Here is a 13443-nt window from a genome sequence, read left to right on the forward strand (position 1 = left end):
AGCGCCCCCCTCCTGAACCTTACCAGGCCACGGGGAAGCCATTGGGAAGTCCCCGTGTGTCAGAGGGGGGTGGGGTCACCCGGGTACCTCACCGTGTGGCCCCGCCCTCAGTTATAAAAGAACTGTCACCAGAGCGAACGGTCATTACAGCAGGTGCCTCCCATGGAGGCAGATCAGTGGCAGCTTGCGGGGTGGGTTTTTTCGGTCCGTCTGCGGAGTGAGAGAAGAAGATGAATGGACTTCGTGGGACAATTTTATTTTTTATTTTTAATAAAGGACTTGTCTTGTTTTTTTAACATTTTGACACTTTGTGAAATGGTAGGGGTACAATGTACCCTTTACCATTTCAAACAGGGTGTCGGGATCTGGTGGTTCCCTTGTTAAAGGGGGCTTCCATATTCCAATAAGCCCCCCGCCCACAGACCCCCACAACCACCGGTCAAGGGTTGTGGGGATGAGGCCTTTGTCCCCATCAACATGGGGACAAGTTGCTTTGGGGGCCACCCCAAAGCAACCCTCCCCATGTTGAGGGCTTGTGGCCCGGTACGGTTCAGGAGGGGGCCGCTCTCTTATCCCCCTCTTTTCCAGTGGCCTGCCAGGTTGCGTGCTTGGATAAGAGCCTGGTATGGATTTTTGGGGGGACCCCACGCCATTTTTTTATTTTGGCATGGGGTTACCCTTAAAATCCATACCAGATCAGAAGGGCCTGGCATGGAATTTGGGGGGACTCCCACGCAATATTTTTTTAACATTTTGTTTCAGGGTTCCCCTTAATATTCATACCAGACCCAAAGGGCCTGTTATGGATTTTTGGGGGGACCCCAATGCTGTTTTTTTCAATGACTTTTATCTGTATTGCCGGGACCGACAATTCATTATAGCTGCGAGTAGTTTTAAATTACTTTTTTTTCCTTTAGAAATGTCATTTTGTGCAGGGACTGTTCTAAACACAGGAAAAATGCACCACTTTACAGGCATACTATAGACACCCCCAAGTTGCGAAATTTAAAGGAATATTTCACTTTTATTGTTTCACTTTAAGCATGATTAAAATCACTGCTCCCAAAAAAACTTCAGTTTTTAAACTTTTGTTTGCATTAATACATGTCCCCTGGGGCAGGACCCAGGTTCCCAAACACTATTTATGAAAATAACTTGCATATTAATCCTTAAAATTAGCATTTTTGATTTTTCACTTTTGTGTCCAATAGACTTTAATGGTATTTGCGTGTCCAAACAAATTTTTTTCCTGATCTTATGTTCTGCTGCAAACTGAAGTGGGGGGTGTTTGGCTCATCCCTAGTCAGGATCAATGGTGTCCTCAGTGCTGTGAAATATAAGTACTTATCCATCATGCCATACCATCAGGGAGACGTGTAATTGCCCCAAATTTATTCTGCAGCAGTATAGTGACCCCAAACATACAGCCAATGTCATTAAGAACTGTTTTCAATGTAAAGAAGAACAAAGAGTTCTAGAAGTAATGATTTGGCCGCCACAGAGCCCATGATCTCAACATCATCGAGACTGTCTGGGTTTACATAAGCATTTCTGGCAACCTACATCCACAGAAGATTTGGATCTAGTTCTCCAATATGTTTGGAACAATCTACCTGCCGAGTTCATTCAAAAACTGTGTGCAAGTGTATCTTGAAAAATTGATTCTGAAGGCAAACAGTGGTTACACCAAATATTGATTTGATTTGTATTTTTCTTCAGTTCATTTACTTTCCATTTTAATTCATAAAAAGAAACTATTAACGCTTCTATTTCTGAAAGCATTCCTAATTTACTGTATTTTTTCACACCTGCCTAAAACTTTTGCACAGTAGTGTGCAATAAAGGATGTGCCATTTTCTTCTCTTTAGGCTCTGAAGAGGGTGTGTCCCTTAAAATCAGATTCACCACTTTATCCAAGGAACTGGACTGTCAGCTTGAATTGTAAATTATTTAACATAGTGAAAGGCAATGTTTGTCACCCATATCAAGTGCATGAGCAGCAAGATATAAAGCAGGGATATTCAATTAGTGGACCTCCAGCTGTTGACAGCCACAAACATGACACCCAGGGGCAGAGCATGATGGGAATAATAGTGGTGCATTGAGGAGGCATAGAATCTTTCTTTCTAGCTGTGAAGAAATTTAGGACATTTTTCTGATCTGTTTCTATTTGATGCATATAAGTTAGGATGAAGGCAAAAGCAACTCAGGGAACTCAAGAGTCAGAAACAGTTCAGAAGGAAATAAGTAACTCAAATGTATCATAGCCACAAGATGAATGTATCCAGATTAATGCCTGGAATGGTGAATGCCACACATGCCCTAATAGGAATGAAATTATCTACTTATAAACAAAATTAATAATTTTATTTGATGATCTTTAAATTATTTGTGGTATTTTTGTGTTTATTAACTAAATTACAGTATATATGACCAAAAAAGCAGCAAAAATCACTAGCTGATTATCTCTTGAAAGTAGAACGTATAAAGAATGTATTTTTTATTTTTTCAAGAATACATCTGTATAGACATGGTTATGTTTTTAGCATGGGCTGTTAAATGTTTTTTTCTTCTTCTTTGTAGCACTAGAGCGAAAGATTTCAATGAGACAGAGCAGAGATGAACTTATTAAAAGAGGAGTTTTAAAAGAAATCTACGATAAAGGTATTTTATTTTCTTGCTTCGTTATGGCCTTGTCCAAGTTCATTTTGGTGCACTGCTTATTCCTCAGCAGACTGTTAGGTAAATAATACTGTACAAGTCGCCCTATATTCTGCTGTTTAACTGAATTTCATGTAGATGTCATAAGCCACCATTTAGTCTAGTTTTGGATTCAACCATCATTTCTACCAGCAGCCCCGGTCTTATCTATTTGTCTGAAATTTACCTTCAACACAAAGCCATGGTAACACTCTTGGGTGGGATGGGTGGAAACTAACCTTTGAGAGCCTAAAATACTTATCTTCAGGAAAAAGCATTCCTCCAACTTCCCTTTGCTGCTGGCCCTTTTGCTGAAAACCCAGGAACTTAATCATGTGATCCCTTTTGAAGTGGAAGATTAAAGTTCCAATTGAGTTCCTCCATGGAATGGAACTCCAGTCTAAATACAAAATGTTTTATTGATTCTAATTTCAGTGATATTTTGATATTGCAGCCATCCCAGGTCCATCTATAGACAAAGTTGTTAATACATTGAGACATTTAAACTGCTTTTAAGTAAATATACTAATATTACAAATTTTGTCTACAGCTATTCTGGCTTGGCTGCCATCTTCCAATCTCACATATGAATCTCTAATAGTTAATAACCAGCAGAATTTGTTGTCTCTGCCATTAGATAACTGAGAGTCAGTACGTTTTTTTTTGTGTTTGCCCACCATCGTTGGCTTTGATACACTGGGAATAGCTGCTATGTTTTTGAATTCTTCTAAAGTTAAAGTATAACTAAAGGCAACATTTTGTTTTCATTTTGAATAGAGGGAGATGGATTAGAACACCTGTCAGTCGTTCTTGCTGTCTGTGCCCCGCTGTCTATTTGTCCTGTTTACTGTTATCATTGAAGTCAAAGAAAATCCCACATTTTGGGTTGTCCCCAGAAAAGTAAAATCTTCCAATGGAGACACTAGTTCTGGTGACCTAAGGGTCACCAAGAGATTCCCTTAATTTGCCCCAATGGGACATAGAAAGCAGAAATAAACCTTGCAGGGGTTATAACCCTCCCTTACTCTATCCAACATGATAAAAAAAGAAACATTTTGCCTATAGTTCTACGTTAATGACTGCTAGGGAAATAGGGACACCATAAGAAAAAAAGTATTTTAATCGAAAGAAATACGTTTTTTTTTTAACTTTATGAGCATTATGTTTTGTGGTTGCTTTAGCAGAGTACCACTTTTATAGTATATAAAATACATTCTACTCAACTGTTGTTTATCAAAGAAACATTAACAAGGAGCTTTGGCGCAGTTATTTTCCTTTAGCTGATGACTCAATTTTAGAATTGCATTGTCAGTTTCATGTTTCCATTTGGATTCAGTTTTTGTGAATTGTCTTAAACCCAGAAAGTGGAAATATGGATCTTTATTGGTAACATTCCATCTCATATGAGATTGTTGAATTAATAAATTTTTACAATTATGTTGAATATAAAGTAAATTCATTTTTACATACTGCTTGCTTGAATAATGCATTCTGCTTGTGTTTGCTATCAATGCATATTGCATCAGATGTGCAGCTTACCGCATAAAACTTTGCCTGTGGCCACCCAATCTCACATGAATGAACAGAGAATGCACAATGCAACAAACCTAGATACCTATATAAAATTACCCCCTTATTTTAGGCCCTAGGGGAGTTTTGAGGTTTGTGTGAGGAGATCTCCTAGATGAGACCTTTCTAATTCATCCTCTGCTTTCTTTTAAATTATAGCCAAAACAGCAAAGGTATCAGCAGATGGGGGGGGGGGGGGGGGGGCTGGGCAGGGGTGTTTACTGACAAGAGAACCTGTCACTTTTTCTTGAGTGGACAACATAATGGGATTGTGTTTTGCTATTAGAGCTTCTCCTTGAGATCCCTTCACATCTTTGCGGTGCACTTTGGTGCATTAGCCACCTTATTAGCCTGCATTGCCTTAAGGCAGCTTATTCAGTCCATTGTGTTATATGACATTGTGGTGCTCTATTTGGCAGACCTGCAGGGATGGGTGCGTGGCCTGCAATGAAAACAGGATGCGTTTGTGACCACATACCCATCCCTGAAGCAACAGAAGTCAGTGAGGGCTTTTTTAAAATCTCATATTCTGCTTGTTAAGAATATGTAAATAATTGATTGTATATACTTAGTCTAATTTGAGGGTTATGTTAATTGTACATTTTAGGTAATATAATTAGAATAATTCTCTCAAAATGTTAATAGTTAAAAAAACTCTCTGCAAAGCAAATTGTTAATATTTACCTGTCCTGCTGTTCCCACCCTGATACTTCTCTGAACTAGACCTAGTTCACACATGCAGTGATTATAAACACAATCCTGAAATCTAATCCATGGTGAATTGATTTTCAGAGATGATTTAGAGTTGGTTTACAGGTGTTCAGAGGCAATACTGCCTGCTAAATGCCAGATGTTTTCTTCTTTTTACGATCCCATAGAGGATATTGCATTGCAATACTGTACCGCAACTGCATGCCAAAAGGTTGGCACATGGTTATGCCTCGGTCCTATTGGCATTACAGCTGCGGCAATGTGGATGGACCTGAGCAGCCACCATGTTATTTTGTAACATCCTAAAAGACAGTCATGGCTGTAATAGTTCCCTTTGCTTGTGGAGTTTGGGTTTGGCCAAATCTGGTCTTACATTGCACCATTGTTATATATTATGCAAACCTAGTTGGTCCTAGTGCCCTCCTAAAATGGAATTGTATGTTTTCCATGGACTCAGCCTTTAAATTAACTAGTTGCTGACCGCCGGCCGTCAAATGACGGCCAGGCGGTGCACCTATTGTGGCGGGAGGCCGTCATATGACGCCCTCCTGTTTAAACAGGGAATGCGCGCGATCGTGCGCACGCATCCCTGTTTCTTCGGTAGCGGCGGGTCACGGAGACACCGCTCGCCACCGAAGGGGGTGAACAGCCATTGTTATGGCTGTTTACCATGTGATGGGCCGTGATGAAGTCACAACCGATCCCAGATGGTCACACCCCGACTGTGCACGGCGCATGCGCGTGATCGTGAGCCACGTTTACCCACGTGATCGGCTGTGATCCTTTCACAGCCGATCACTAAAATGTAAACAAACCGCGGTAACGAGATGTTACCGGGTTCTCCTCCTCACACACCAATCGTGTGTGAGAAGGAGATTGCGGTAACATCTCGTTACCGCCTACAGTACACATCAAGCACACTGATTGCCCCCCCCCCAATAAAGAGGACCTGTCACCACCCCTCATATTACCTGTCAATCACAGTCCATCAGAGTACCCGTCACAGTCCATCAGAGTATTTGAGTACCTGTCACAGCCCATCAGAGTACCTGAGTACCTGTCACAGCCCATCAGAGTACCCGAGTACCTGTCACAGCCCATCAGAGTACCCGAGTACCTGTCACAGCCCATCAGAGTACCCGAGTACCTGTCACAGCCCATCAGAGTACCCGAGTACCTGTCACAGTTTATCTGAGTACCCGAGTACCTGTCCCAGCCAATCAGAGTACCCAAGTACCTGACACAGCCCATCAGAGTACCTGAGTACCTGTCACGGTCCATCAGAGTACCCGAGTACCTGTCACGGTCCATCAGGGTACCCGAGTACCTGTCACGGCCCATCAAAGTACCCGAGTACCTGTCACGGTTCATCCGAGTACCTGAGTAGCTGTCACAGCCCATCAAAGTACCCGAGTACCTGTCACGGTTCATTAGAGTACCCGAGTACCTGTCACAGCCCATCTGAGTACCCGAGTACCTATCCGAGTCCATATCAGTACCCGAGTACCTGTCACAGTTCATCTCAGTACCTGAGTACCTGTCACAGTTCATCTGAGTACCTGTCACAGTTCATCTGAGTACCTGAGTACCTGTCACAGTTCATCTTAGTACCCGAGTACCTGTCACAGTCCATATGAGTACCTGTCACCGCCCTTCAGAGTACCCAAATACCAGTCACCAAGCCATCAGAGTACCTGTCACCAGGCCATCAGAGTACCCGAGTACCTGTCACCAGGCCATCAGAGTACCCGAGTACCTGTCACGGTCCATCAGGGTACCCGAGTACCTGTCACGGCCCATCAAAGTACCTGAGTACCTGTTACGGTTCATCCGAGTACCCGAGTACCTGTCACGGTCCATCAGGGTACCCGAGTACCTGTCACGGCCCATCAAAGTACCCGAGTACCTATCACGGTTCACCCGAGTACCCGAGTAGCTGTCACAGCCCATCAAAGTACCCGAGTACCTGTCACGGTTCATTCGAGTACCCGAGTACCTGTCACAGCCCATCTGAGTACCCGAGTACCTGTCACCAAGCCATCAGAGTACCTGTCACCAGGCCATCAGATTACCCGAGTACCTGTCACCAGGCCATCAGAGTACCCGAGTACCTGTCACCAGGCCATCAGAGTACCCGAGTACCTGTCACCAGGCCATCAGAGTAACCGAGTACCTGTCACCAGGCCATCAGAGTAACTGAATACCTGTCACCAGGCCATCAGAGTACCAGAGTACCTATCTCCAGCCCATCAGAGTACCCGAGTACCTATTTGCAGCCCATGTCTCATAGAATATACGTTGGGGTGTTTGCTTTCCAAAATGGGGTCATTTTGTGGGTAATTTCACTGTCCTGGTGGTCCAGGACCTTCAAAAGTGTGATAGGTAGGAATGAAATGAGATGTGTCATTTATGCTCCTAGAATGCCTAAACGTACTACTTCAATGTTCGGCCTCTCTATGTGGCCAGGCTGTGTAAAAGTCCTACACATGTGGTATCGCCATACTCGGGAGGAGTAGCAGAATGTGTTTTGGGGTGTAATTTTTGCTATTTACATGCTATGTGTTAGAAATATCTTATAAATTGTCAATTTTGTGTAAAAAAATGCATTTTAATTTTTTCCCACATATTCCAAAAACTTCTGGAAAAAAATTAACCGTTCAAAAGACTCATTATGCCACACAGATTATACATTGGGGTGTTTGCTTTCCAAAATGGGGTCATTTTATGGGACATTCCATTGTCCTGGTACTCCAGGGCCTTCAAAAGTGTAATAGGTGGTTGAGAAATTAGATGCGTAATTTTTCCTCGTAGAACGACTGAAGGTACTACATTAATGTTGGTGCTCTGTATGTGGCCAGGCTGTGTAAAAGTCTCACACATGTGGTATCGCCGTACTCGGGAAGAGTAGCAGAATGTATTTTGGGGTGTAATTTGTTGTATGCATATGCTGTGTGTGAGAAATAACCTGATAATATGACAATTTTGTAAAAAAAAAAAATAATAATAAAAAATCTTCATTTTGCAAAGAATTGTGGGAAAAAATGACAACTTAAAAAAACTCACCATGCTATTTACTTAATACCTTGGAATGTTTACTTTGTAAAAAGGGGTCATTTGGGGGGTATTTGTACTTTCCTGACTTGTTAGTGTCTCAAGAAATGAGATACACCTGATGTACTGAAGGCCTGATCAGAAGTGATCAATTTTCAGTGATTGGCACCATAGTTTTTAGACTCTATAACTTTCACAAAGACCAAATAATATATACTAATGTGGGTTATTTTTACCAAAGATAGGTAGCAGTATAAATGTTGGCCAAAATGTATGAAGAAAAATTACTAATTAGCAAAAATTTATGACAGAAACAAAGAAAAATGATTTTTTTTCACAAAATTTACGTTTTATTTTATTTATAGCACAAAAAATGAAAAACCCACCAGTGATTAAATACCACTAAAAGAAAGCTCTATTTGTGTGGAAAAAAGGGCGCAAGTTTCATATGGGTACAGTGTTGGATGACTGAGTAATTGTCATTCAAACTGTGAGAGCGCTGAAAGCTGAAAATTGGTCTGGTCAGGAAGGGGGTGTAAGTGCACTGTATTGAGGTGGTTAAGGACGTAAAAAAAATGAATAACAATTAGTATAAATGCTCTAACAAAAGTTTTCTCTGCGGTGTAGCATAGAAGAAACCCAAGATGCTGTCACTTTGCATTAGCATCTAGTGTCAGGCCTGTCTGTTATGTAATCCCAACCCTTTTAATCTCTTTTATTTGAGCAGAAAAGGAAGCTATTCAGTGAGGCATGGTTCAAGAGCAAACTTTCTTCTCAGTGCTTTGTATTGTGGAATTTAAACTAGCATCTATACAAAACAGATTGATTGGTTTTGCAAGATTCCACAAGTGGCAGAGAACAAGTATTCATAATTGAACATCACACATTTTAGGACAATAAGGGATTCTAGATGCAGTGCTGTTCATGCTCCCCAATGTATTCCATTCTTTTAGTTCTTTATGCATGAAAGCATATTTGAGATATGAGACAATGCTATAGCCCTGTAGTTATATTAAGAGAAGAACACAGGAAGTAAATAGGTGTTTTTGATTCCGCGTACTTTCAGGTTAAAAATCAAAATGCACATTCATAATAAAAATAAAGTATAAGCAGTAGGTCATTTGGTAAAAAGATATCAAATGTTTGTTTAGTTAATATTACAAAAAAGTACTTTACCAAAGGCAGCCTTAAGTTTTCACCCTGGACTTTAGCAAGATAGTGTCAGAGCTGTGTCTGTTGGCAGCTTTGTTGCACAAAATTGTGCTTGCAGTCCCAGGCTTTGTCCCGGATGTGCATTGTGGTTTAAACATTGGGAGCGAAAGATGGGTTTTACTCCCATGCTCTTAAATGGCCACAAGCAATATGGTTCCAAGATTCCTCACATGCATGGTAGTAGCTGGCCTGGGCTACCACTACTAAATATGCATAGGATCTCGCCACCATGTTTCTGACATCATAATACCACAGTAGTGGCAGTACAGCCTGACCACTACCGAGTATGTGCGTGATCTCACCATGATATAGCTTCTTCTCTTGTTCACACCACTTTGCCACCTCCACTCACAACTCTGCAGTCCCTCTTTCATCACTTTGTCCAACCCCTCCTCAAATAAAAACTCTGCCCTCCACACCACCAATCTCCAACATGACTATCCTACCCCTGTTTTCAACTCAGCACAAGCTACACTCTACGATTATTTTATCGACTTCCTCCCCACTTGCTAGATTTAAAAGAGTGAATAAAAGTCCTGGATGGCTTAAAGTGATTGTAAGGGTACGTTTTTTTTTTTTTTTAAATAACAAACATCATACTTACCTCCACTGTGCAGCTCATTTTGCACAGAGTGGCCCAGAACCTCCTCTTCTAGGGTCCCCAGCAGCTCTCCCGGCTCCTCCCCACATCAGATAACCCCTAGGAGAAAAGCTCTCACGGGGGGTTACCTTGCGGGCTTGCTCCCGAGTCCATCATTCGGCAGGGCCATAGTGTCATTGGAGCCAATGGCTGCACTATCAATCTATCCAATCAGCATACGAGACCCCGGCCGGAGCTTGTGTGCTCCTTCCCATCGCGCAAATTCTGGGTCTCGTCTCAGGTAAGCATAAGGGGGGCTCGGAGTGCTGCTGCATTAAAAAATGTTATATATATATATATATATATATATATATATATATATACACACACACACACACACACAATCACACACACACACGGGTGAGAATGAAGGTCCCTTTTTGGTGATGAAAAATGCTTTAATTGGCAACAATAGGGGGACAAAAAAACTATTCTTGATTCAAATTCAAGAATGCTGCATAATTATTGAAAGAAATATCACAAAAAGTAACAATTTAAAGCTGTTGTACTGTGTAAAATTAGAAAGACCCTAGTTCTCTTAAATTTTTTGACTAAAGTGCAAAGCCAATGTTAGTTTCTCCTCTCTGTCTTTTTCTCTCTGTCACTTTCCTATCTATATATATGTTGTTACATTTCTGAAATGTAGTTTGGTTAGTTAGTTATTGCCACTGGCATGGTTTATTGCACTTTGATGATTCACTGCAATCCCTGTGCACCTGCTATCTTTGGCAGGCTCGATTATTTTTTCCAGCGTGGGCATAATGTATTCTTCACTCCAGTGTTTGCATTCAATAATGTTTGTTATATCTTCAATAAGCATAACAGGGTTGTTTTCAACTACTTAACCTGTAAATGCAATTATGATTAAGTAGCCTTATCAAGCTTTCATTTGCTGGAGAGACCAACAATTGAGGAGCATTCCTGCTGTGTGATTTGTGACTGGACCCTTTTGCAGAACTTAATATAAAATATAAGGGTCTCTATCTGTTGGGTGTTGCATGTTAGTGAAATATTATGGCTGCATATAGAAATGTAATATATCTTGGGTTATTTCCAATTAACATTGACCATTTCTTTAACATTGACCTTAAATACATAGTTGCATAGTTAGTTGTTAAGGTTGATTAAAGATATCAGTCTATCTAGTCCAACCTGTGTAGGTGGGTGTGGAAGTATTATGTCCCTACAATTTCCCATATCCCTGAATATTGTGTTCAATAAGATGTCCATCTTGAAATTCGTTTTTTTTAAATTAGCAACATTGCCCACTGCAACTACTGATTGTGGAAGGGAGTTCCACATCCTCACTGCTCTAATGCCTTGTACACACAGTCAGAAATTCTGACGGAAAATGTCCGATTGGATTATATTGTCGGAAAATCCGATCATGTGTGGGCTCTATTGGACTTTTTCCATCGAAAATTCCGTCGTAAAAAAATTTGAGAGCAGGATCTCATATTTTCTGACAAAAAGATCTGATCTGACTTTTTCCAATTGTTTGTAGAGAATTCCGATCAGACAAAGTGCCACGCATGCTCAGATCAAATTACGAGACCAAAGCTATTGGCTACTAGCCACAACATAGTCCCGTCGTAACGAACGTCATCATGTTCCGAACGATCGGATTTTCCGACAACTTTGTCCGACCATGTGTATGCAACACCAGTTTAGGACAATATCCGTCTGAAAAAATCTGACTGATTTTGTTGTCGGAATGTCCAACCGTGTGTACAGGGCATAACAGTAAAAAAAAAAACTTACACAGTTTAACGTTGAACCTTTTCTTGTCCAACTTCATTCAGTGGCCACGTGTCTTCATGAGTGACCTGAGACTGAATAGTTTCCTTCCAATGTTGGAATCCCCATTAAGATATTGGATATCGCTCTCATATTTCCTCTTGAGCTTCTCTTTGCCAGGAAGAATATGTTTAAAGTGGTTGTTAACCCACTAAGTAAAATGTACACTATCCTCTCTGTTTGTTCATATAATCTGCTCCTGTGTATGTGCCTTATAAAAAAATGCAGCTATATACATGTTTTCAGAGCACCGACCCACTGGCTCTCTTCTCCCTCAACCTGACAGCTGCAGCGGGCGGGGCCCAGGGATCCCCGCAGATGTCAGTCAGGAGGGGAGGAGGAGAGGAAGAGAGAGGCGGCGGGTCATGTGAGCAACAATCGGCACTCTAAAAACAGGTATATAGCTGCATTTTTTTTTATAAGGAACATACACAGGAGCAGATTACATGAATAAACAGAGAAGATCGTGTGAAAATGTATCAGTAATTTCAGCAGCAGGAGAGGAGAGCGTGGGCACAGACATAGAACTGACAGGCAGGGAGGGGAGGGGGGAGAGGACGGAGGAGAGCACAGAGGAGGACAGAGGAGAGAGCAGATGACAGAGGCACATAAACTGACCACAGTGCCAAGGCTCAGCAGTCATGATTAACTGTGGTGAGTTTTCAAAGGGGAGGGCAGAACCAGGCAGGCCCAGCAAGGTATTTCAGGTGTTACAGGGGGCCAAATGACACAGTACAAGCACTGTTCTGTAAAACATGCTTTAACCACTTAGCAACCGGCCCATAGCCAAATGACAGCTATGGGCATTCCGGGGGCATACTATGACGTCCTCCCAGAATCCCGTTCTCGCCCGCCCCACGGATCACACTGATCGCAGCCATTTATGAATGAATGAATGAATGAATGAAATACTTATATAGCGCACAATGCGAACTGAATCGCCTCTAGGCGCTGTGGCGAGCTTTGATCATCTGCTAAAAGAGGAAGGTCTTGAGTTTTTTCCTAAAAGCCAGGTGATTTTCTTCCAGGCGGATGTTGATTGGTAGAGCATTCCATAGCCGAGGCCCTTGGACAGCGAATCTCCGATCACCCTTGGATTTATACCGGGCTTTGGGCACGAGGAGGAGGTTTTTGTTGGCTGATCGAAGACTGCGGTTTGGTGTGTAATGATTTATTTTCTCCATTAGGTATTGCGGAGCTTCTCTATGCACGCATTTGTGGGTGAGGCAAAGGGTCTTGAATGTGATCCGATTTTTTACGGTTAGCCAATGTAAGCTCCTCAGTGAAGGAGAAATGGATTCCCAGGGTTTTTTTCCTGTTATCAGCCTTGCCGCCATGTTTTGGATCAGTTGTAATCGCGCAAGTTGATATTGTGGTAATCCTATGTAAAGCGAGTTTGCGTAGTCCAGTCGTGAATTAATGATTGTTCCAACTACCACTGCTTTGTCATTCTTTGGGATAAAAGGGATGAGTCTGCGAAGCATGCGTAGCAGATGGTGAGATCGACTGACTACAGATCCTATTTGCGCATCCATTGACATTTGTGCATCTAAAATAACCCCGAGACTCTTCGCTTTGGTCTTTGGGGAGATAGTCTGCCCAAAGACGGTTGGTGGAGACCAGGAGGTTTTGGTTGCGGGATTATGATTTGGGTGTAAGATAAGAAGCTCTGTCTTTGATTGGTTCAGCTGGAGGGAGTTGGTGGTCATCCAGTCCTCTATTGATTTGAGGCAGTTTTCAAGTTGTTGTTGGTGATCTTTTTT

The 13443-nt window shown here is 41.9% G+C and overlaps 1 protein-coding gene across 7 annotated transcripts in view; it reads left to right on the forward strand.

The window, feature by feature from the left end:
* The window catches only part of PHACTR1 (phosphatase and actin regulator 1), a 469458-nt gene that overhangs the window by 376717 nt on the left and 79298 nt on the right, over nucleotides 1–13443 (forward strand). For all 7 annotated transcript variants that reach the window (XM_077492210.1, XM_077492207.1, XM_077492208.1 and 4 more), the window contains one exon: nucleotides 2584–2664. In XM_077492210.1, the coding sequence (XP_077348336.1) occupies nucleotides 2584–2664 (81 nt within the window). The remainder of the gene's footprint in view (nucleotides 1–2583; nucleotides 2665–13443) is intronic.

Source organism: Lithobates pipiens, unplaced genomic scaffold (assembly GCF_037356315.1).
Source record: "Lithobates pipiens isolate NorthernLeopardFrog02 unplaced genomic scaffold, aLitPip1_a1.2 Scaffold_19, whole genome shotgun sequence".
NCBI classification, from domain to species: domain Eukaryota; kingdom Metazoa; phylum Chordata; class Amphibia; order Anura; family Ranidae; genus Lithobates; species Lithobates pipiens.